Source organism: Papio anubis, chromosome 10, assembly GCF_008728515.1.
Source record: "Papio anubis isolate 15944 chromosome 10, Panubis1.0, whole genome shotgun sequence".
Lineage (NCBI taxonomy): Eukaryota > Metazoa > Chordata > Mammalia > Primates > Cercopithecidae > Papio > Papio anubis.
The window spans coordinates 17,775,444-17,801,305 of NC_044985.1; the positions used below are offsets into that span (position 1 = coordinate 17,775,444).

Genomic DNA, 25,862 nt, shown 5'->3' on the forward strand with positions numbered 1-25,862 from the left:
ACAATATATATCACTGCAAAAATGGTAAATAAATATCACCAAAACAATGTAACACTACATTTAAAAAAATCATGGCCAAGTGACATTTAATCCAGGAATGCAAGTTTGGCTCAATATTAATTAATCCATTAGTGTATGACACCCTATTAATAAATCTAAAGAAAAAAAAGTACAAGATTCTCTACACAAGTGTTTAAATCATCTTTGAGATAATTGAAAATTTAACACTCTTCCTGATGAAGATAGGAATTGATGTGTATTTTCTTAACATCATAAAACGTATCATGCACACATATGCACAGTCCTAACATCAGTATCTCACTTAATGGGGAACTACTTGAGACACTCAACTTGATCAGGAACAAGGCCATTATGTCCGCTGCCTCCACTTCTATTCAATATTTTACTGGAGTCAATGCAATTATACAAGATACATCAAATGGAGGCATAATAATCGGAAAAGAGCAAGTAAAAACTGTATCTGTAGATGGCATGGTAGCGTTCCTGGAAATGAAGCAAATTATGATAAAAAGTAACTCAATAAAATTTAGATTCAGTAAAAATTAACATATAGAAGTCAGCTGCTTTCAAAGATATTGATAGTAAACTGGTGGAGGATATACTGATAGAGAAAACCTCATTTACATTAGCAATAGAGATGAATAAATATGTAGGAAAAATCAGAAGTAGAAATGTATAAAACCTATCTGGGGAAACATTAAAACTCCTGTAAATCACAAAAGTAGATGTGAAGAAATAGAAGACATTGGCTGTTCTATAACAGAATGACTCAAGATTATAAAGCTGTCAGTTCTGTCTAAGTTATTTTATAAAATTAACACAATACCAATAAAAATAACAAGGTTCTTTGGGAGCTAGACTATTTAATCCTTAAGTTTATGTGAAGAAACTTCCAGGAAAAGGCAGGAAAACACTAAGAAAGAAAAGTCAGGAAGAGAAAATAAAGTATACGGTAAATTTACTATAAAGTTTCTAAAATGAAAACAGTGTGGTGCAGGTGCATGTCTAGACAACCAGGGAGAAACAGGTTTGAAAATCGAGAAATAAATCCAATTACATATGGACATTCACCATCCAATAAAGGTGGCATCTCACATCACAAAGAAGAGACTTTATAAACAGTGCTGGGACAATTGGTCAGCCATTTGACCAAACATGACATCAAATGTATACCTCCCAAACCATACGTAAGCATAAACAAATAGATCCAGGATCTAAATGTAAACAATGAAACCATGCCATCCCAAGGAATAAAAAACCACAGATGAATTCCTTTATAAGCTGGATGAAAGGAATGGTTACCTGACAATGACTGAAACTCCAGATGCCATACGGGATTAATAAATTTGACTATGTAAAATTTTTAAACTAGTATGGTATATCAGCTTTCTATGGCTGCTGTAACAGATTATCACAAATGCAGTGACCTAAAACAACACGAAGTTACAATCCTACAGTTCTGTAGGTTAGAAGCCCCACAGGCCTCCCTGGTGTCACTTGAAGATGTCAGGAGGACTGCATTGTTTTCTGTAGGCTCTAAGGGAGAACTCATTTCCTTGCCTTTTCCAGCTTCTAGAGGCTGCCTACACTCCATGGCTTATGGCCCCTTCCTCCATCTTCAAAAGCCAGGAACTTTATGTCTCTTGCCCTTTTCTGTAGTCATATCTCTCTCAGCCCACAACCAGGAATGGTTTTTAGCTTTCAAGGACCTGTGATTACACTGGACCCACCTGATTAATCCAGGATAATGTCTTCATCTCAGAGCTGTTAACATCTGCAAGTCCTTTTTGCCATGTAAAGTAACATTTAAAAAAACTCTAGGCATGCAGATATGTCTATTTTTGTGGGTCATTATTTTGCCTACCACACATAACAGGAAAAAAACTCAAAAAACAAACCAAAAATATTTTTAAAATAAACTGAAAGACTTCTGACAAAAATGGGAGAAAACATTTGTAATGATCACAAATAACAGGCTAATATCCATCCCTAAACTCCAAAAAAAAAAAAAAAAAAACCTCATAAAATAAGGGGGAAAGGCCAAAAACTTAATAGAAAAATTGGCTATTGGCTATAGTCATGGACAGACAATTCACAAAACAACATGAAAGTGGCCTTTAAACATAGGAAGAGGCAGTCAAGCTCACTCATAACTAGAGAAATAAGAATTACAACTATGCTGAGATACTATTTCTCATTCATCACATTGGGGGATATTTAGATTTTGATAATTTATTCTGTTGGTGAGACTGTGGGTAAACATGCAGTCTTATACATTGCTGGTAGCAATATAAATTAGTGCAACCATTTTGGAGGAAAATTTGACAATAAGCAAAATTCTATTTTCATTTACCATTTGAGTATACATTCTTTCTTTTTGGAATTTACCCTGAAAGTATACTTCCAACAATACAAAAGTGCATAGGCATGTGGTTTATTGCCGTGCTATTACTGCCCACTGTTGCTTAAAATGTTGCTTAACTCATCCTTGCTCTCTATAAATCCATTTTATCTCTATTTTATGGCTTATCTGTCAGGTTTGGATAGTGTACTACAATTCAGCTTTGCAGTCCTTCATTGGGCTTCTACACCATTCTCTGCATAGAACTGAGTAAATATTTGCTGATTTGAACATTTTTAGTGCTAAACAATCATTTTGTTTTCAGAAATTTTATTTTGGAAAAAAGTTCTCCGGCATAACTAATATCACATAGCTTTATTAATTTTGAATTTAACCCAGATTGTGGTCCAATATATTTTTTTTCACAGTTCTTACTAAGTTTCTGTTTTATCACAGCCAGTCTTGAGTAAAAGAATTAGATTTATTTAATAATTAAACCTCTATGACAATGGTCCAGGGCCAACTGAATTCAGCACAACAACTTAGAATAAGATTCCAGTGGACTTTCCATACTTTTCAGCCACAACTGAGCACACCATTGTTCAATGATAGCATTATTGTCATTAATGAAATGTATAAATGGAATGCAACTAAATAGTGCCTGGCAACAAAACAAATAAATACACAACCATACTCTGAAGATGAATGGTCTTTTATTAATTTATTCACCCAACCATCATTCATTAAGAAATTAATACAATCAGGTTCATATGTCAGGTTCTTAGAATAAGAAGTATATGATCCTTAAGTCAAAAAAGGTTCATTACTTCAACTTTTAATAATACATCTTCTAGATACTGTATTATCTGTATCCAGATCCTCTTTAGACTGTCTCCTGCAATTAGTATGTATATATGTATATATACATATACATATATAGTACGTGTATTTATTGCTATATGCCCATATGCTACTTTTACTGGAATACGTCCCTTTATATTTGAGGACCTCTATTTAAGTAAAGTAATAACCTAAGTACAAACAGGGAAAACATTTTCCCTCATGTACACACACACATATTTTTAAAGTTTGTCCAAATCCATCACAATTGAGGCTTAGATTAGCATCCACACATGTCTGAAGTGGCTGCATAAGGCAGAAGGGTGGTATACATTTAAAGTAAACTTGCATTTAAGAAATTCATTATTGACCCCTTAACCCTAGCATGGGGATAGTTTCTTCTTTTGTTTTTTGTTTATTTTGGGGTTTTTTTGTGTGTGTGTGTTGTTGTTGTTGTTGTTTTGAGACAGGGTCTGGCTCTATTGACCAGGCTGGAGTGCAGTGGTAAGATCTCAGCTCACTGCAACCTCCACCTCCCAGGCTCGAGCCATCCTCCCACCTCAGCCTCCTGAGTAGGGAGGTCCCAGGGCTCAGCAGAGTGGCTCCAGGGGATGGTTTAAAAGGACATGGGCACAGGAAATCAAATTTGTGATGACTTAGATCCTTCTTATTTACTTATTTCGGAGCTGGTACATCAGGGGTTGCAAAACATCACAAGAAAACAATTTTTAAAATTCATTCTACATCAGGAATTGGCACCCACAGGCCAAACCTTGCCAGTTTTTGTAAATAACGCTTTATTGGAACAGTTACACCTGCTCGCTTGCGTATCCTTTGTGGGTGTTCTTAAGCTAAGATTACAAAATTGAGCAATTTGGTGCAGTGACCATATGGGTACCACTCAGAAAACCAAAAATATTGACTATGTGGTCTCTAACAGAAAAAGTGTGCTGACCCTGCTACGGAAAATATTGCCCTCTTACAAGATATCATAAACATTAATGCATACTTAACTATTAATGATTATAATTTTGATTTATACTGACACAACTAGAGCAATTAAATGCATGTTGTAAATTCTAAGGAGTCTTCAAGTTTCTGATACAACTTGTTCTACAGCACATACATTGCTGCTGAATGTCAGTGACATTCCATTTTTAGTAGTAAGAAATAGAAGTGATTTTAGCTAATTCACTTTTGAAATTAACTTTTTATAGCCAGCAATAACTACAGCAAGATTATTTCTAGATAATTAAAATACAGTGCTCCTAATGAATGGATCTCTACTATGACTTTCTTTATGAAGACAATTATAGTTGCTTATATCATTTCAAATTGTGCTTTGTGTATTCAAACTAATATTTTTTTCAAAATGTAAACTTGGGTTTTTTCAATCTATTTATTTTTATGAACTAGGACTACAATAGTTGCCGAATTTCTAAAATATCTTGTAAAATCTTAAAATTACAAAGTCACTATTTGGTAATTAAACTGTTAAAAATATCAAGCAGCCTGGGCCTCAGAATTTCTTATGAAAGGAACAGAGTTTTGAGAGGTATTCTGGAGAGATATTGGAAATTAACATAAAGGAAAGAACCAAAGCTGAAATTGATACCTTTGGAATTGAAAAATGTTAGCACCGTCACAAGTTCCTAACTTTTAAGAACCATATTCTAGGAACACAGAGAATGTGTTCTGCCTTTCTACTATTTTGGCCTGTGTAGGCAGGATATTTTGGAAGGAGAGGCTGGGTTATACCATGGTGACAAACAACCCCTAGATCTCAGTGGCTTGAAACAAATGCCTGTTTCTTCTTCATACTACCTGTTGGCGGGGACTCTGCTCATGGTAATCACTCTATGACCCCAGCATTTGAGAAACCACCATCTTGAGAGCTGCTGGTTGCCATGCAAGAAGGAAAGAGCATGTTGGGCAGTTGCAGATCCACAGTTAAATGTTTCAACTTGGAGTGTCACTTCTGCTAACAACTCATTGGCCAGGATGTGTCACATGGCCTCATCTAGCCACAGAGGAGCAGGAGTTGCAATTCTACCACATGCCTATAAGGGAGAGCGCTGGACATATTTACTGACAACTCATCAAATGTTTAGGGTAATGATTAAAGACCCAGCCCTCCGGCCAAACTAGTTAATTAATGTCTGTGCTTCATTTCCCTCATCTGCAAAATGGGAAGAGTAAATCTGATAAAACTGTGATGATTAAATGACTTAATACTTGTAAAGTGCTTAGAACAGTACTGTCATATAATAACAAAGCATTATTATTTCTTTTTAACTTTTGTACCTGCCACCCTGGTCTTCAGTGCCAAGAGCAGAGATGAGGGCAAAAACAAAAGTGAGCAGTCTTAGGAATGCTGACCTGGACCCAGTAGGGATACCTACAACAGACATTCTTGAGAAAAGGCCCATGACCAAATGAAAGAGATCAAAGATGCTAGGATTTCCTTGTAAGTAACACTGATCCAGAAGGTATGAAACAAGCCATTAGCAGAGCAATGATTTATTTTTAATGGGAACTGGAGGATAAGGGGGATAAAGACACCTAAACTGAAAACAGGACTTTTGTAATGTGAAGGTCTGAGGATGAATTTAGGGTGTGATCATATAACTTATAACATGGGTGCAATCAGTGGAAGATGCTGAGTAGGGCTATCATATAGCATGTATATTTGGGTAATACAGTATATGAATGAATCCATTCTAATCTGTGGTTTAGAAGGCTTACACCAGGCTAAATAGGAGTTCAAGTAATGACTCCCACTAGAAAGAGCTAAGGCAACAAAGAAGAGAAATGGGAGCAAAGCAAAAGTCAACCCACCAATTATGAAGAAACAGAGCAACTGGTAGACTAATGACATGGTTCATTCCTACCAGAACTCCTGTTTCCTCAGTACTGGCACCAATGAGATTGCTCTGAATCCATGACCATCCGTATGTATTAAAACAATCCTTGACTGTTAGACACCAAGGAGATGCCAAGATAAACAGACATGATTTCCCTCTTCCAAGGGCTTATTGTTGAACAAGAAAGACATAGGGTATTAACCTACCTGTAACATAAATCAGAATGAAGTAAGTTTTATACTGCATACATTTGCAGAACGTTATGGGAGTACAGAAGAAGCAGAAGTTCATTTTTAATATGGAATTTGGGAATACATTTTGGCGGAGATGGCATTTTAAATGAGATTTTAAAGAAGAGGAAGGGATGACAATGGATACAATGAATAAGATAACTTAATATCATGAGCAGCCAGGAAAATGGGTAAGATCAACCATTTGAAGGAGGTAGAGGAGAAATAGTTTTTTTTTTTTTAAAAGGAAACTTTGTCCTTCGTTCACCCCCAGTAATTCAGCAGCACACACTAGACTGTCTCATTCTATAATTTGTATGTATTTCTATCATTCTATAGATTCTATAGCTATAATTCTAAAATCATTCTATAATTTTATATTTCTGACTCCCTATTATTTCCCCAAAACATTAACTATAATATTTGATGTTAATTTTATTTCTGTCATATTTAAATGTAAAGCTCTGCAGTTCACATTTTTCTAGATGGTCACAAATTCAAAAGATAATAAAGCTGAGAATTTTTTTTCTTTTTTTCTTTTTTTTTTTTGAGACAGAGTATCATTCTGTTGCCAAGGCTGGAGTGCAATGGCATTATCTTGGTTCACTGCAACCTCCACCTCCCGGGTTCAAGCGATTCTCCTGCCTCAGCCCCCCGAGTAGCTGGGACTATAGGTGCCTGCCACCATGCCCAGCTATTTTTTGTATTTTTAGTAGAAACAGGGTTTCACCATGTTGGCCAGGCTGGTCTCAAACTCCTGACCTCAGGTGATCCACCCGCCTCAGCCTCCCAAAGTGCTAGGATTACAGGTGTGAGCCACCATGCCCAGCCCTGAAAAGGAATTTTAAGTTAAATTTTTGCTTTATAGATAAAGAATCCAGTGATCAAATTATTTACTCATAATTATAGAGTGGCAGACTCAAGAACTTGTAGAACTCATATCCTAATACTGAATGTATTTGTTACTTTAAAAGATAAAATAATCAAGAAAACAACAAAAATGAGTCCAGGGTTACTCTTGTGGTTGCTCTGTGAGTATTCTGTGTCAGAAGCAAGGTGAATGATGCCTATAAGATTGTGTGTGTGTATATGATTGTATATAATATAAATAGAATAAGCATAGAATTAATTACTAACCCCTAAAATGTCTAATTTAGGAGTCACCAATTCAAGCTTGTGTGTGTTTAGGACAAATAAAAGGACGCTCTACCCCACAGAGTAGGGATTAAGTTGATGGAACTCTTTATCCAACAGGAGGTAGGAGAAGTTGGAAATAAAAATAGATTTTAAATGGCTTATATACATTAATGACCAGCCCATCATAGTTAATAAGAAAAAAATAGTATGTGTGGGTCATGTTATGCATGTTTGAAGTTGACATCAAAGAAGTCCTTGCTTTGCCAACTCTGCCAAAGACAGATGGCACGTGGCCATGATGCACCGTGGCAATTCTTGCTTCTGTTTGTGAAAATCTCCAAAGGCTGTGTTTTGGAAGTCATGAGAAACTGCTAGGTTGCTGGATTGTGAATAGAAGATGGACATTCAAGGAACTAATCTCTATCTGTATATTAACCAAGACAACTATATCTAACATTTTATTCCCAAACAGGAGCATAAGGGACATTTCCACATTCTAACTTTACATGAAGACTCAGGACTTTGAAAACCCATGAGAAAGTTTTCATAAGGATTTATCCACACTTTCTTCTTTGGTTTGCTCAGATGAAAAGCAGGAAACCTTCCAGACATCCTGAACCTCTGAACTTTTTGTGGATTGCCCATCAACACAGACAAACATTCACGCAGCAATTCAAAAATCTCTTCTCACTGCATTATAAGCATGTCCTTACATTATTCATATATCAAGAGCATGCCCATTCCCAACCCACAATGGAATGTGAGCCTAATTACACGTTCCTTTGCAGTAAGATCTCACCAGCCCAGAAGTGTCAGAAACCCTCTATCATATATACATATCTTGTTTCCAAAATGATCTTCCCAAGCCACCCTAACAGGCCCCCTTCGGAATGCTTGCTGCTGACAAGTGAATCTGCTTTTTGCCTTTCACCCAATCTCAGCTCAAACTTTCTCTGTGAAAATATCACAGACCACATCTGACAGTGGTCCAGCTAATTAATATACTCCAATGTCTAGCAGGCATTTGACAGGAAAAATAATCTATACTGTATTTATTGCAAAATTTTCACCAATGTGACAAAGATGAATGTAAACTTTACATAACCATTTTTCATTTGTTATCCAAAGTTAAAAGTGATTTTCAAATGCTAACTTTAAAATTATGATGAGGAAGATAATAGTTCTCTTTAAAACTGCCTGGCAATGGAATTTCTATAGTATACTGGTTTAGCAATGAGCTAGAAAAATAAACTCTCTTGCTAATGTAATAAATGGGCCAGAAATAAACCTCTCAGGGATTTGGGTGGTCGGGTGGGATGAGGGAGGGGCACACAGAGGGGATGGTGGAATTGGATTTCTGAAATAAATGATCTGAAACGCTTAGCACAATATATCTTCAAAAAGTGGTGTCTTCCTTTATAAAATGCACATACCACGATCACAATACGGGAGCAACTCAAAGAATCTTAAATGTGTACTATGGCAAACACCTACGGTACCCAACTCAGTCTACAGCAGGGCACCCAAAAGTTCAATTCACTTTGGCTGTGGCTGTGCTCCAGGTACATATTTTCTCATGAGCTTTGTTTCTTTGTTCTAGAACCATCCTTCCCAATATTCCTTAACACTGAAATTATAAAGGTTAAATTAGTAATTGTTCATTTAATTGATGAGCTAAAACTCACACCCTTCCTTCTGAAAGCTAGAGTGATCTTCTAATAAAAGGTCAGGAATGATCTAATTTACTTGTAATTATTAATTCTTCTGTGACTTCTTAACCACAAATAAAGTCTTGGCATTGGAAAAAGGAAGATCTGAAACAGGACAAGGCAATTAAAAAGTGGGTGGAGGAAGTATAGGAGTAGTGGAGAAAAAAGAAAGGAATGGATTTTCTAAATTTAAAACACTCTTTGCCCTTTCCTGAAATAATGACTTATATTCTTTGAGTTCACAAGAGAGTAATTGGATATGCATGATGCAATGCTGGAATTTTAGGTATTTTGCCTAAAGGTTATTAACAATTAGTACCACTAGGGGAAAAAAATCATAAAGTTAGTTAGAATAACAACCCTCTCTCAAAGGATAATTAAAACTGGACTTGTAATCTGGTCATAATAAAAATATATTTTGGTTATATTGGAGCCTCACATGTCAAGAGGAAAACTGACAAACTATAATATGTCCAACAAGTGGCCATGACTAAATGAAATCTGAAAAACAAGTTGTATGAGGACCAATGAAGGAACCTACATTGCTTCCTTTGAAGCAGTAAAGACTGAGAAAAAAACATGAAAAACTGTCTTTATATAAATCATTTAACAGGAATGGTACACAGAACAGGGAGTAGATGTTATAAGTGGAGCTACTGATGACAGCATTAGAGCCAAAAGGTGAAAGGCAGATGTTGAGTCATTCAATAGAAGAGGTGTCTGATGTCTTCCTATCCAATGTAGCAGAATCCATCCCACACTATATCTGAAAGATGACCACTTTGCTTTGACGTTTGCAGTGGTACAGAACTCACTATCTCAAGAATACCTTCCTCGGGATGGTAATAAGTGTGAGAAATGCCCTTTCTAGTTCTAAATTTCTTCTCCACTAGACAGCTCATTCCATTTTCACACAATTATTAGGTCTATCCATCCCTTAGTCTTCTATTTGTCAAGCAAAACATCTCCAATTCCTTGCACCAATATTAATTCAGTATTCTGAACCATGTACCATTTTAGTCACCAGCTTTGTGCATACTCTTTGGCTTGTAGTGTCTGTAACTGACATCCAAATTAAGTGCTCTTGATATGATCTAACTAGCAACTGACCCCATCCATATTTCTATTATCAAAGCAGAGAAACAAGAAACCTTCCAATGCAATCATCTGATTGCTGACAACTTTTAATTTCCCTGTTCAAGAACATCAATCAATGTGTGTTAGCTGAACACCTGTTATGTTCAACCCTGTGTTAGCCATCCTTTGATGTGTAACAGAAGTGTAAGGCCAGGCACCTTCAATATTTGTAGAGTCAATACTAAGGTACATGAAATAATTTTAGAATTTTTACAAGATGTACATCACTATGTATACTTATATGAAATAGTCTCAAGTTCAGCAGGGAAGACTGGGCCCAGGTGGGCTGAGGAATGCATGTGAGGATGTAGGGAGGCAGGAAACTTGAAGGATGGTTAGGGATTGTCTATGTGGAATGGAGAGAAAGGCCACAAAGGAGTGCGTGTGTAGGAATAATGAGTAATAAAGGAGGTCAAGGTTGGTAGGGACATGTGTGTGGTTACAAATAGAAATATTTGGATTTGTACCATAACATTGCTATTACAACTTCCTTTCTCCAATTCTAAACATGCTTGGTTTTACAGAAAAAAATTGCAGGACTCAGATTTCCATGGGTATTAGTCTACAAATGAATCCCTGATGAGATATTATGAGGAGCTAAGAGACTGATGCTAGAATTCTCAAGTGGCAAAGGCAAATTTCAGGGCTGACTTTCTGGATAACCATTTTTTTTTCTGAGCATGGGAATTTCAGTTCATCCAGCGGGAGAAATATTTTTTGATAGATGGGACTTTTGGTGTATTTTGACTTATGTTATCTTGGGGACAAATGGTCCCAAAAGCAAAAGTCCTAAACGTGTACATCTGATCCAACTCTAAGAACTTTTGCTCAGTTGTAACGTCAAAGAATTTCTATTTTAGAGTGGCATTCTGCAAGATCCCATCCATATTTCTACTTCCAAAGCAGAGAAACAAGAAAATCAATTTGCCAACATAACTGAATAAATCCAGGTAAATACATATTTGGCTTTCAATTAGCCAGGGAGTCTGAATTTCTAGAGAATATTGAAGAGACAGCATCAGACAATGCAATTTCCTTTAATAGGGACCATAACCTCAGAGTTGCTGCTCTGTTTTTCACTATTGTACAATTAAATTCTTTTTGCACCATGCTCTGCTTATAGCTTCTTTGGAAACTTAAACATTATTCAATAGAATAATTTCCTGGAAAATCTTTTGAAAGTGGTCACAGCCTCTGACCTTGCTCTGGTGTCCTGGGTCTGCCAGCATGCTGTTTCATTACCTCAGGAAGGTTTGGTGCCAAGAGACAGTCCAAGAGTTAGTGCATAAAGAAAACTAGGTTCATAAAATAATTAATATCTGCCTTCTTTCAAGGAGGGAAACTGCCACTTCCAACCATTTTATGCATCTATCACTTATCTTCTATCTTCATCATTCAACCCTTCAACTGGCCTACCTAGAGGATAGGTAAAAATTATAGATTTTTAACTCTTAAGAAATAACTGCCTAAGTCATTTCTTTCAAACCATTCTCATTACCAATGGGAAACTCAGGCCCAGAAAGCCTAAATGACTTTTGCAAGACCACAGAGTCAGGACTTAAACTCCATATTGCGGAAGATGAACCAGGGATGATATTTTTAAAACTTAGCAATGGTATGACAAAATCACCAAACAATTAGAATATAGCCTCTGATTGTACTGGTGTGCCATTGAATACCAGCCCCAACTGGATTACAGTGTATATCAGTAATATTTTAAGGGATAAAGAGAAAAAATGTGGCTCCTATTATCAAGCTATTTAAAGGAGCTACGTAATAAAATAATTATAATTTATTTTTACGGTTGGTTCTTCCTTTTATTTTGGAGACAGACTCTTGTTCTGTTGCCGAGGTTGGACTGCAGTGGCATGATCTCGGCCCACTGCAACCTCTACCTCCTGGGTTCAAGTGATTTCTGGCTAATTTTTGTACTTTTAGTAGAGACGGGGTTTCACCACGTTGGCCAAGCAGGTCTTGAACTCCTGACCTCAAGTGATCCGCCTGCCTCGGCCTCCCAAAGTGCGAGGATTACAGGCATGAGCCACGTCACCTTGCCTCAAATAGTTTTTTATGGCGATATGATAACAGACAAATAACAATGACCCGGGCTGCCAAACAGAGGGTGAATTTTCTAAGGATTAGTAGCAAGGAAGACAATGGGAAGGAAAAGGCAAAAAGATGAAAAAGGGGGAAAAAAAACCACAACTACTTGAGACTAGGTAATTTATACAGAAAAGACATTTAGTTGATTCACAGTTCCACAGGCTGTACAGGAAGCAAGGGTGGGGAGGCCTCAGGAAACTTACGATCATGGAGGAAGACAAAGCAGGCACATTTTACATGGCCAGAGAAGAAGGATGCAAGCAAAAGTGGAGGAGCTACACACTTTTCAACCACCAGATCTCGTGAGAGTTCACTCACTATCACAAGAACAGCAAGGGGGAAATTCACCTTCATGATCCAGTCACCTCCCATTGGTCCCCTCCTCCAATCCTGGGGATTATAATTCCACATGAGATTTGGGCAGGGACACAAATCCAAACCATATAAGCTCCATTCGGAATTCAAGTGTACGTTGGTCTTGCCAAAATTATCAAAACCTTCTCCGTAAATACCACTTTCAGCCTTGTAGGTTAAGCCCTGATTGTTTGTAAAAGTAACTTGATCTACATGTCTACAATTGTTCTCTAATTTACTTTATCCAAGTGAAAACACACACACACACACAGTATTTTAGGCCTTGATTTTCATCATGAAATTTTAAAAATCTAACATTGTCTATTGTACCATAGTTAAAACCTCGAAGGAAAAAATGCATTTTGTATTTCTTCTTTTTGGAGAGGCCCAAACATCCCTCCCCAGGGTTGGAGAGTGGAGGTAGGATACTGGAACTCCCTCTCAGGCCTCTGAATATGGAAAAATTAAGAAGAATGGGATGGGGTTGGGGGGCGGAGGTAGTAAGCAAACAAATGACTTCTTTTTAATCCAGAGTTACCCATTTGGAGAGAGATACAGTTCTTTTTTAAAAAATAAGTCATAAGTATGCTCATGCCCTAACAAGTTAGTGAATTTTTCCATTAAAATTAAAATTAAATAGAAGGCCACGGTAAATTACCCATTTCATTTCTCCTTCCAGATTAAAAAAAAAAAAAAAAAAAAAGAGGTACTTTGTCACTTCGTACTGTGAGTGCAATTCAACCTTAATACATGCGAATATGTCAAGGGGGCCATTTACACTGTTGCCTGCTGGAGTTTTTCTTCTTTCAACTTAGTAGGGAATATTTGTGATCTTTATTACCCCAAATAAATCAACAAAATGCCTTTTGCTTGAGGCCTTTTATTTTAATTTCAGATAAATAAATCACATTAGGTTCCTGGCTGTCATATTACGATAAGCATGGATCGAAAAATAACAAAAGTGTGTTTTAAGCTAAAGGTCTTTAGATTAAATAGTGGTAAATTTCTCTGGGTGACCCCCAAATCATATTGATGTTGGGATATTTTTTGGTACTTTTGGAGTGTTTCTTGAAGAATATAAACCTGTTTAAACTAGAAGTGGAGTTTTAAAATCATGTATGGGCCTACTTGTACAGTATTATTCAAATCCAAGCTTCCTGCGGTGGCAGTAAATCTATCTTTTAAATAGGGATATTTCCCCGGTTACATTAGGGATCAATTTTATAACTTTGTTGGTTAATAGTGACTCCATCTATACAGTAGTTTATTTATTAACTATAAAGATCCTAGTCCTGAATTTCTCATCGTCCTCTGTACCGTTAGAGCTTAAACTCTTAAAGGCAATTCAAATTCAATGTATTCCATTACTGACTCTTCTTCAGCCCTCACTCCAATTCTTCTCCTAATCAAGCCTTGGTTCATAATGCCACCTCCTCTGGGAAGCCTTCTTTGGACTTCTGAAGGACAGTCTCCTAAAATATATTTTATAGAACCCCCTTCATCCCTCAAAGCCCCAGTGGAATAATCTTGATCAATGTGAAATATTTCTTGCAAACAATGTTTAGAGTGAAGAGGAAGGGATAAACTCCCAAGGTTAGGACCTAAATATATGTTCTCTGATGGATTAAAGAACAGTGGGCAGATTTGATAAGAAACAGGAAATCATGGATAGAAAGTGAGTACAGAGTTTTACCCTGACCCTTTTTGTGTCTCCTTGCCCCAGAAAACCTGGGTTCAAATTCTAGACACCCCCTAATTAGACACATGCATATCCCATACAGGTCACCTAAGGAAACTACAATGAGGATCGATCCTAAGGGGCAAGGTCAGATCTTCTGGGTGATCTGGTTCAGTCAAACCAGATGTCTTTCTGGACTTAGTTCTACTAAACCCTGTTGTTGGAAAAATGGTTCTTGGAAGACAGTGATGTTATTTCATCAGGGGCTTCATGGTTATGAGAAAAAGCCTAAACACTCCCTTGCTTCTCTAAAGTAGGACCAGCAGTCTATAATGAGTATCCTTTGGTGGATAGCTTATCCCATAGCTCTCCCTACCACTGTTCAGGAATAACATAACCATTGAAGCATGTAGCAATACCCAATTTCGAGAGCCCTGGTTTCATCTCCCTTGTGCTGGACAGAGGGCATAGCTGAGAGGCCAGACTCTTATCTTGGCAGGGGTCTGGGACTGTCTGCATCTCTGAAACAACTCCTGGTGGGTAATTGGGGAGTGACATTGATGGGTTTCCAGGGTGGCTCTGGGGTCTGCATTTCGCTGAGAATACAGCTATGATTTAGAAATTCATCCCAAGGGTTGAGAACAGGGAAAGATAATGTGAGACTCGCTAGCCCTGGTCTCCTTTGACCTCAGCAGGGTGAATCAGGGATGCAGAACAGTAAACCCTGTGCTGTTATTGAGTTGGCATAGCGTGATGTTTTGCTTTCAGAGCTTTTATTGCTATTACAGCGCACTGAGCTCTCTCTTTGTTTGCTACACATTCTCTCCCCAAGAGACAGCCTCTTTTTCTCTTGAGAGATTTAAAAAACAAATCATAGTTCTTATTTTATTCAGTGTCCACCATTAAGAATTCATGCAGAGCAGTTTTACTTGTTACCAATTAAGAGCTCCCAGTGGAGGTCTATGATTACAGTGAAGGCAACCTGTTTAATACTTGGCGTCTCCTTAGTCTCCATAAATTAACCCCATGAGGGTAGAGGCATGCTAATTCTTAAGATGCCTGGATGATAGGATGCTAAGATCCAGGATACACAGAAGGTACATCTTCAAGAGGCTCTGGGCCTGACTCTGCTCAGAAAGCATGTCTGCTTTTGCTTCTTACCTGTATTTTACAACTACAAGATAATTTCTAGATAACATTTTAGCAAAGAATATTTCTTTCTCAAGGATAGAATAATGGCATGTGGCCTCCCAGCAAGCAATTTCTCTCTCTCAATTTAGAGCTGGAGGAAACTTTAGAGGCACCAGAGCCATTAACCTCTAGCTAAAAATGTATAGATATATCAAAATTATGGGGAACATGAATGAGTATTTTGAGCATGGATCATTTTATTTCGATGTTCATTCTACTTAGTTAAGACATATTTGAATCATAAGGAGAATGAAAGCAAAGTTTTGACCCAATGTTTTTCTATTTCTTTTCTTAGAATAAGAGTCACATGCAAGCCAGAAAGGAAAGGTAAAATTGCATTTAAAACGTTTTGGATATATAAAAGTAATTATCTTTTTTTGCTAGAAGGGATGAGCCTTACAGGATCTTCTTCTAACCAGGGACCTATACATGCTTTAAAACTTAGTCTTTTATTCCCCCCGGTGATGTAGGAAACCATTAGTTTCCCCGCCTTGGGAAGCAGGAGTTAAGTCCTTTACTTGGGCAAACAGTTTGTAATCAGTAGTTTAGATTCTTGGAAGTTTCTACTGAAGCTTTGACTTCCCCTCAGGAAATGAGTGAGGAACTTGGCATTGAGGTTTCTACAGGCTGACTTTCCCCTTTTACCAACAACCCAGACTCCTCACACTGTTAGATGCCCTTAAGTCACCCAGCCCAGTACCAGTGAAGCAGGTGGTACAAGTCATATGTATTCTATATTTGCATAGCAGTTAGATAGATCACCACTTCCCTCGATATGTTCCTTGCAACCTTGGAGTAGATGCTCTAAGAAAGATAGGATTCAGAGTTTTATTTTTAAAGTAAAAATGATATTTTTATCATTTTTGCATATATGCAGCACATGTTAGCAGGATTAATAGCTCTGAGAAGTTCTACAATTAAAACAAAATGTTTAAGACTTGGTTTTATCTAAAACTTTTAAAATTTATTTGACCATGCAGTACCTTCATTTTTCTTAAAATATCTATGACATAGTGATGTGGAATATTGGAGTTCCTTGGAATATACTCAGGAAAATACTTGCATAGATTATTTAGATCACTGATGCTCAACTGGGAGAGGGGATGATTTTGTCCCTTAGGGAACCCTTGAAATATGCCCAGAGACATTTTTGTTGTCACAACTGAGGGGTACTATGGGCAGGTGGTGTAAAAGCCAGGGATCATCCTAAACATCCTCCCCTACGATGAAGAATTGTCTGTCCCCAAATGTCGACAGTGCCTTGGTTGAGAAACCCTAGTGCAGATATAGCTTGTTCAAATGAGGCTTAGGTGATCTGGAATCTGTGGTTGGTAGCTGGCACTCTGCATTCAGTAGATTTTGTCATTTGATTTTGACCATGCAGACCTACTTACTCATTCTTCATTACCATAAGACTTTTGATAAAACTCTCACCAGTTTGACTTATGAACATTTGAAATAAAACAAAGATGATAACAGTCCTTTCCTGAAACAGACCCCTCCTTGCCTGGGGACCAGACCAACTGCCTTTATAAAACTAACAAATTAACTACAAGATTAGAAATTATGGCTCAGGAGTCATGCAGCCAGAGGCCACAAGATTCCTCACCTCCATTATGGCAAAACCAAAGATTGGTATTTGAGGTGTCTTTCAGATCCTGCATTCTCATGGATCAACAGGTACCACCCAGAGCGGTGAACTGGCTCCTCAGGTCTTGCAGCCCCCACCCCGGAACTGACTCAGCGCAAGAAGACAGCTTCGACTCCCTATGATTTCATCCCAACACAACCAATCAGCACTCCCCATTCTCTAATATCCCTACCCCCACCATCAAACTATCTTCTAAAACCTCTGGCCTCTGAATCTTGGAGGAGGCTGATTTGGGTAGTAGTAAAACTCCAGTCTCCCATTAACACAAAAAGAAAGAATATCTGAAGTGAATACTTGGACATTGTCTTCTTGAGCTACTGGCAAATTGTTAGATTGTTACATTAGTCATTTATCCTCATGTTCTTCGAAGTTTTCTATGATATATGTATTATGTAGCTGTATCATTGCATAATATTTAAGTGTTATTAAAAACATGTTTTATAAATGCAATATAATACTCTAGACACCGTTTCATAATCTCAGTGCTGAGTAATCTTAAATACTAGCTATATTAATACCTTCTTTTCACAGATAAGAAAACTCCATTTCGGAGTTCTTATCCAGCAGCCAGTTTTTGCAGGCCAGACAAGAGTCCAAGTCCCCAAAACCTCCAGTCCAGTTTTCTTCCTATTGTATAGTAGTATGCTGCTCTCACTTTTTTATACATAATTTTACATTTGTGGCTTGAAAGTAATTTCAATGCCATAAGCATTCATAAATTCAATTTGTATTTTCCAACTGTCTGTTTATTCTAAACTCTTAATATGAGGCCACAAATGGATAAAGATTTTTTATCACATATTAGGAAAGACATTTTCAGCACTCTTTTCTTACGTTTCTTGTCAGTCACAAATATATTTAGGCAAATCAGAAATAGTAAAAACTGACATAAAAAAATCCTTTTTCTCCACATATTAACTTTTCACATTAGAACAAATAAAGGTACAGGAAATTATGGTTGTGTTTCAACCTGAACTAGTATACAGGTTGTCGCAGTGTGTGTGTGTGTGTTTTAAATCAAGCAGGGAGAAACACAGCAGATTAAACTCACCCCAACTGATACTCAAGTCTTAGACTAAGTTCTAGATTCTGACTCCATTCTCTTCTTTAGATGAATTCTGCGTTTTCCTCTTTAGGAAGGATTTGTTGCTATCAAGACAATTGAGTTATAGGACTGCTCCCTGCTAGACAGTTACTTATGAACTCCACAAATTCCTTTGCAACTTGAAAACCCAGAGATAGATTATAGGTCTATTTCAGTAGAATATTAGACAAGACCCCAAAATAACCAGTTATCTCAAAAGTGTTATTGCAACATATTTTTTTTTGTCACAGCAGATGGTTATGCTATAAGAACCAACTAAAGTTGGTGAAAGGCTAGCAGCCCCCTCCATGAAGACAAGGAAACGTTTTAATCTTTGCACCGAATCCTATATTATTTATGCAAGTCTTATCATTCACCAAGTGGCAACAAGAGTATGCTCTGTTTCAACCATGCTTTTGATCAGTCCTCAAAGGTGGTAGCCATAAATTAATCCTGACCACTATTATTATTGGAAGATCTAGATATTCAGAACTTGACTCTAAGTTATAAGTTAGCTCCAGTATAAATGGAAGGCCATCAGTTAACATTAGCAGCAATGACAAATAGCCCACTACTCCATGACAGTGGTAGCAGCCACAAATCAAAGGCATATAAAATCAGAGGAGGAGCCTATACTGATTTATGGGAGCATTTGTTTAACTTCAGGCAATCTGGTTGTGCTTGTGAACATGACGTGCTATTCCCATGATCCTCTGTATATCATAGATTCTATTCTAACTTATGAATAAGCATTTAAAAATTTAATCATAACCAGAAAGGATTTCCTACACTGTTCACTGTCACTCACATATTGTTCTCTAAAAACAATTTGGCTACAGTTGTTGTTATGATATTGTAATAACCATCATAAAGCCTGTCACTTTAAGTCAGTGAAGTCAGGATCTGTTGGCAAAAATATAATCAAAAGTAATTTCATGATTCAATAAATAGTATATAAATCTGCTATTATTGGGGTTCATTTTCTTTCAATACCACCCATTTCCATCTTTTCACTGGAATTATTCTGACTATCCAAGTGTCATTATTACCTTCTATTGTTATTTAAATGGAGCATTTTTATTAGATCCTCTGACACTATATATAAGGCTTTGCTTCCTCAGCAGTAATAATTCCATTTCTGAAGGAAAATGGAAGTAACTATACACAAAATTCTAAGCTCTCACTTTATGTTAACTCCATGCCTGAAATAGAATTTTAATTTAATCATATCTGAGAAGACCTAGGTTTTTATTAGCTACCTCAAGAAAGTAAGAAAAATAGCCCTTTCCATGCAGGTTATTTTGGTTCAAAGAGCCTATGAAACCATTATTCATCTATAATAATGCATGTAAGATACACTTACTAACCAAATTAAACTCTAAATTTCTTTCATCAGATGGCATTCATTATTTTTTTGTAAATTTTTCTGTAGGAAGATGGGAAAAATAAAATATTCTATATAAATAGTTGAAATAAAACATTATATCGGTTATACAGTTTTAAAAATATACTTTCCAAGAGATCTATAGAAGATGTAATTAAAAGGACACAACCATACATACATTGTTGTTGATTTAATTAATACATTGGTTCGCAAAAGAAAACTATCAGAATCAGGGTGTAGTCCTCAAAAACAAATCTAGCAAATATTGCATCAATTACATAAAATTAACTGGTGTGTCCATTAGTGTCAAACAGACTTCATTGAATTTTTGTTGTATCCTACCAGCAGTTTTTCTATGTATAGAAATAGAATATTCTCTGTTACTATAATCAGAGGTCTGTCTTCCAGTAGAAAAACGAATGTAAGAATATAACATATTAAACTATATAGTACTTTACCCAAGACCTAGACCTCCTGAAAGAAGATACATTTCGAGGCTATTAGAATTTTTACAATGGTGCAACAAGAAGAGGCAACCTGGCCTGGCAAGGAGCCCCATGGTGATGGATTTGGATGAGGTCTAGCAAGAAAACAAGAGAGTTAGTAAATATTTACCTGCCATCTCTGTGTACAGAGAGAGCACTCTCCCCATGCTGCAAGGAGATGAAAAGAAATAAAGGGACTGGGCCCGGTGGCTCACACTTGTAATCTCAGCACTTTGGGAGGCTGAGGCGGGTGGATCACCTGAGGTCAAGAGTTCGAGACCAGCCTGGCCAACATGGTGAAATGCCATCTCTACTAAAAATATAAGAAAAATTAGCTGGGCATGGTGGTGGGCACCTGTAATCCCAGCTACATGGGAGACTGAGGTAGGAGGACTGTTTAAACCCAGGAGGTGGAGGCTGTGGTAAGCCAAGATCCTGCCATTGCACTCCAGCCTGGGCAACAAGAGCAAAACTCTGTCTCAATAATTAATTAATTAAGTAATTAATTAATTAATGACTTTAGGGGCTTACTGAGGGTTGGTGAGACAAATGTACTTAATAAAACAATTTTGGTACAATGTGAGGCATCATATATTTAAGTACCAGCATACTTATTTCAAAAAGTAAGTAAGAGCTATAGGAACTTCAAAAAGGAACTTTAAGTTCTATAGCAGCACCTACAAGAGACACAATGGCACGTGTCCTAAAAAGCTAAATAATAATATTACAACCATCTTTGCCGATCTCAATTCCTAAGAGGCCCCAGGGAATGAATAACTTGGCAATATGACTTCTGTGATATTAATCTACCATTTCTAATATGCATGCAGAAACCTTCTCAGACATTTTCCTTACCTAGTGTCAGAACCCTCTATGTAGAATACAAACTAAATATTGGGTAGCTGTACAACAGCATTATTAAAATATTCCCTCTTAATGTGAAGAGAAGCTGGACTTTGAAGCAGCAATGTTCTACTTTTTAACTAGAGAAAAACTTAAGTAAATCTTGAAGTAAGCAAGGATCAAAGAATTTGGGTTCTAGCTTCCACATTACAGCTTTGCCATTCCAGGACAACAGTTTCTTAGAATCTAACAGTTTTTAGCGAGACAAGAACTTGACATATATTCTGTAGTCTAACTGAAACATTTTAGATCAACAAAGCTCTAAAGGATGCTGCATGAACAAACAAATAAGAACATGAATTAAACTCACCTCCAGAGACTCCTGTGTTGCTCTTCGAGTTGACTCAGCAGATGCTCAATGTATTTATTGGAGTCCATGTATTCCTGTACAAGCAGACAAAGACAGATGAAAGCTCGCTACCACAGTCCCCACCATCCTGAGACTCTGTCCTTATCTCTACAAGGAGTATTTTTGAAAGATTATCCCTAGTTCCCTTCCGGTTCTAGGATTCTCTGCTTCTGTGACTTACAATCATATGTAAATACTATTTTTCTCATATCCATGATAGTTTTGTAAACAAATCACAGAAGAGAACGGTCGTTACACTGAGTCAGCATTACGATCCTCTTACTCACAGAAAAAAAGGCCTAAATTTCATAGTCATCTAAACTGGGGTCTGTGTTCTACTGTATACAAATGTTTCTGCCCAACATAGAAAAAAAAAATAGACAAAACAGTTCTTGATTTTACTGGTCTTATGACAGTCATGTTCCAGCAAAAGTAATGTTTTTAAACTGTATAGAATATTTTATATAAATATAATATATACCCATATTCACTGGGTACTTGTATACACTAATGGACATGTCCATTTTTCTTCAGCTCCATATATACACACAAAACAGTATATGTGATTTTTTTTTTTTAATTCTTAAACATAAATCTTTGGCTTCTAAAAAGACATGAAAAGTATGGTGTTTTCTGCTCTATAGACACGTATATGTAAATTTATTTCTCTAAATCAAACTATTTTCCTGAAACGTATCTGAAAAAATAGAATAAAGAATTCATGTGTCATGTGAGAAGTAAGCAGAAAAATCCATAGATTATTACAATGGATTTAATTTGTGATTTCTGCATACGAGGCTCATATGCAATGGTGTTTCCTTTGCTAACCTGGAGAAAATACGACCTATACAAATCATTTTATATTGTTTTGCTCTGAATCTGGTATTTTATTCCCTTTCTGTTTTGAAGGCTACCCTGCAGGCCTCTGCTTCTACATTATAGCAGCCTTCGATGGAATAGTATGCAATGATTTTGATGTTAAGGCACCCATGAAAGCTACTGTTCCATTTCTACAGATTTGAAATAAACTGGGAACTTTGATTAACAGTGATATTTTCCTTTCAGAAATGTAGGTTTCTTATGAAACGCTGTACATGATGTACTGCTCTTATAGAAATATTCACCACAATAAGGTGAGGGGCTGGGAGAAAGATAGGCGTTGACCCCATATAATGGAAAGGGACCAGTCCTGATTTCTTTTGATCCTGGATCTACCCATGTGGCCTTGAAAAGCCTTTTTACCTTTCCAAAATGTTCCCTAGACTAGAGGGTATACTAAGTCCTTGTCTAGTTAAATCTGTTATGATTCTAAGATACTGTAATTCTGTTATAGATAATTAGCTAAGAAGTTTTATGCTTATTGAATAAACACTTATTTTCAGGTGACTACTGAATAGTTATTTAAACAAGACCACTGGGATTGTTAAAAACAAAGCAGAAATCTGTGCTACTGCAGGAAGTTGCAGCATACGTGGTTATGCTTTTAAGTGTCCTGACCAAGGCTAAACCATGATTTAGAACACTTGACACTATCAAATACATGAATTCTCAAATATGTTCAGCCAAGAAAAACTAAATACATTGTTCCCAAGTAGAAATAAATGTACAGATCTTAAAGTTATTCATTTTTTCTTCATTTAACAACTATTTTTAAACATCTGTTAGATACCAAGAGCTGTTCTAAGTGCTGCAGATATGGTAATCACCAAGAGGGGGAAAGCCACTGACCTCAAGGAGCTTACAGTCTGTCAAAGGGGCATACTAAATACATGAACAGATTGGTTTCATATTGGCTACATGCTATGAAGTAAACAGGTAATAGGAAAGACTTTGGGAGGAGCAGCTATGTCACGTGAGGGCTCCGGAAGAAGACTCCGACCAAGTGATATTTGAGCTAAGACTTGGAAGAGAAGGAAACCATATAGAGAAAAGGGAGCCAGACACTGCAGGCAGCAAAAACACCATATGCAAAGGTCCTGAAATGTGCTGTTGGAGGAACAGAAGGAAGCCAGTGGGTGCTGGGAGCAGGGACTCAGGGGTACTGGGTCTCAAATGAAGTTGGAGAGGTAGGCAGGACCAAATCAGGTGCAAGCCTTAGAAAGCAGCTTGGACTTGTCAGTTTGTTCATTCTGATTATCTCAAGTCAGAGGTTGAAGCGGAAAGGTATAGTGATGACAAATAAGACTTCAGTATCAAAGAGACTTAGGTTCAAATCCTGGTTTTGATACTTACTAGCTATGTTCCTTGGTCACATTATTAAATCTGTCTAAGCCTTGGTTTCTTCATCTTTGTCAGAGGCATAAATAATGCTTCATTTATGGAGGCATTGTAAGTGTTAAACAAGAAGTTTAAGTACATACATCCATCATGGCTGCCAAATAGCAAGCATGGCCTTTTTCAGAGTATTATATACCTCTTTTCAAAAGGAAGATCACTTTACAAGGTGAAGCCATTTTTCATTTTCTCTTCTCTTGCCAAACTTCAAGACTTTTAAGTGTACAGTTCTTAGGTTATACACACTAAATATTAGAATAGGCAGTTAGGCAGAGATTGATAATATGGATCTCTGATCATTGAATGTAGTTGTCACTGGCTTGTGATTTCAAAGTTATTTCAAATAAAAATACTAGCTGCTTCCATTTAAACTAGCTTTATCCTATTTTCCATATAAATAACTACGATGACAAATCTTAAACCACTTAAAAATGGGAAACTAAGATTATCGATTCTTTATCCCTCTTTTCAGCTATATTTTTTCTATGGTACTCTTACTTCCAACATTCAATATATTTTACTTATGTATTAAGGTATTGCCTCAGTATAAGGCTAACACAAATGGATTGGGAAAAGAGACATGCATCTTACATATATTTTTTGTCAAGTGAAATTGTTTTTGCTCAACCTGAAGGAACTTAGGAAGTACCTTCATACCTGTATCATTTCTGGACCCTGAACTGGAAAAGTTAGTTACCTAATGTGAAAACACTATCACAAGATTATAAACTAGAATTACTCCTAGGGGAAATTCTGTGGATCCCTTTGGAGATTAACTCCAAGAAAACAATGGAGGGTGGTAGCACTGGGGCTGGCAGTAGTTAAGAGAAAACTATGGTCACCATAAGTCAAATGCTGTAGGCATAGTGGCTGCAACAGCTTTGGGAGCAAGTACACAGAGGAGGTTATTGTACAGAGACTCCAGTATCCCAGCATGCCTGCAAAGGCAGAAAGAAAAGGTCCAGACAGATTTTTTTCAGAGTAAACTGAAAAAATGCACCATGGAACCCATGTACAAGTACTGTAGGACAAGAGAGAGAACATGATCCTTAATCATAAAAGAGGGTGTGACTCTGAAAATTATTTACATAAGAAAGATATGAAAGCATTTTAGAAAGAGCCTTCACATGTTCACTAGTATCCAGAAAGATGTGGTCTCTCTGACACATGTGAAGGAAGATTTTTTTTAAAAATGTTGAGATGAAAAGACAGCAGAATTAGATTTTACAAGATAATAGGGTGAGCGGCCAAGATAATAAAATGACATAAAATAAAGACGGGGCTCAGTGAGCTAAGAATTTCAAGGCAACATAGACTGTACTCACCGAATGGAAACCTATTTATTGCTGTCCTGTGATTTTTATTATAAGATGACTCTCCTCACCATGAAATGGTGCTTCAGAGACAACAGGCAACAGATTTTGGTGTATTGGCGCTGAATTGTTCATACAGGTGAAAGTCTATTTCTCAATATCTCATTTGGGAAACAATCAAATTCCCCAACCCAGGCCAGGTACTTACATATTCCTCTTCTCCTATTTCTACAGTATAAGTCAATTAGTATACGTATCATTCAGTTAGCGAAGAGTAAGCATGATGTAATCTAGGGAGAAAAAATAAACAACCATATCCACATCTTCCTTGATGTCAGTGTTCACTATTCCTAACACATTATCTATGAAAAATGTCTATTTCCCAAGCCTTGCTTTGTTCAGCATGCAACTTCCTACCTCATTCAGCACAAAGACATTATTAAACTATTGTTACTACTAACTTGATGAATATCCTATTCTACTGGTTTCTCTTAGAATTACAAAACCTACCTTAGATACAATAAATAGTAGAATTGACAATGAAAACATACATACAGTCCTGAGGAGGATAAACTTAACCTGTAACTAAATTAAGAAATAAAGGATAAGGATGAAAATGAATGCAGACATGATTGATAAACAGGCCAGAAAATATTGGTTTGCCAAATAATGAGAGCATTTGAGTACTTGATAAGATTTGAAATGCAAACAACAAACAAAGGGATAAAGAAATATTTCAGCACAGGGGAAAAAATAAGGACGTGATTATGCACATCGAAAGGATTCATCACTTTCCAGGTAGAGTTAATGGAAA

At 36.9% G+C, this 25,862-nt stretch overlaps 1 protein-coding gene across 2 annotated transcripts in view; it reads right to left on the bottom strand.

Annotated features, from left to right (window-relative positions):
- The window catches only part of NCKAP5 (NCK associated protein 5), a 914,274-nt gene that overhangs the window by 637,000 nt on the left and 251,412 nt on the right, over positions 1-25,862 (bottom strand). For both annotated transcript variants that reach the window (XM_021924271.2, XM_021924272.2), the window contains exon 3: positions 21,423-21,496. In XM_021924271.2, coding sequence (XP_021779963.2) covers positions 21,423-21,496 — 74 coding nt within the window. The remainder of the gene's footprint in view (positions 1-21,422; positions 21,497-25,862) is intronic.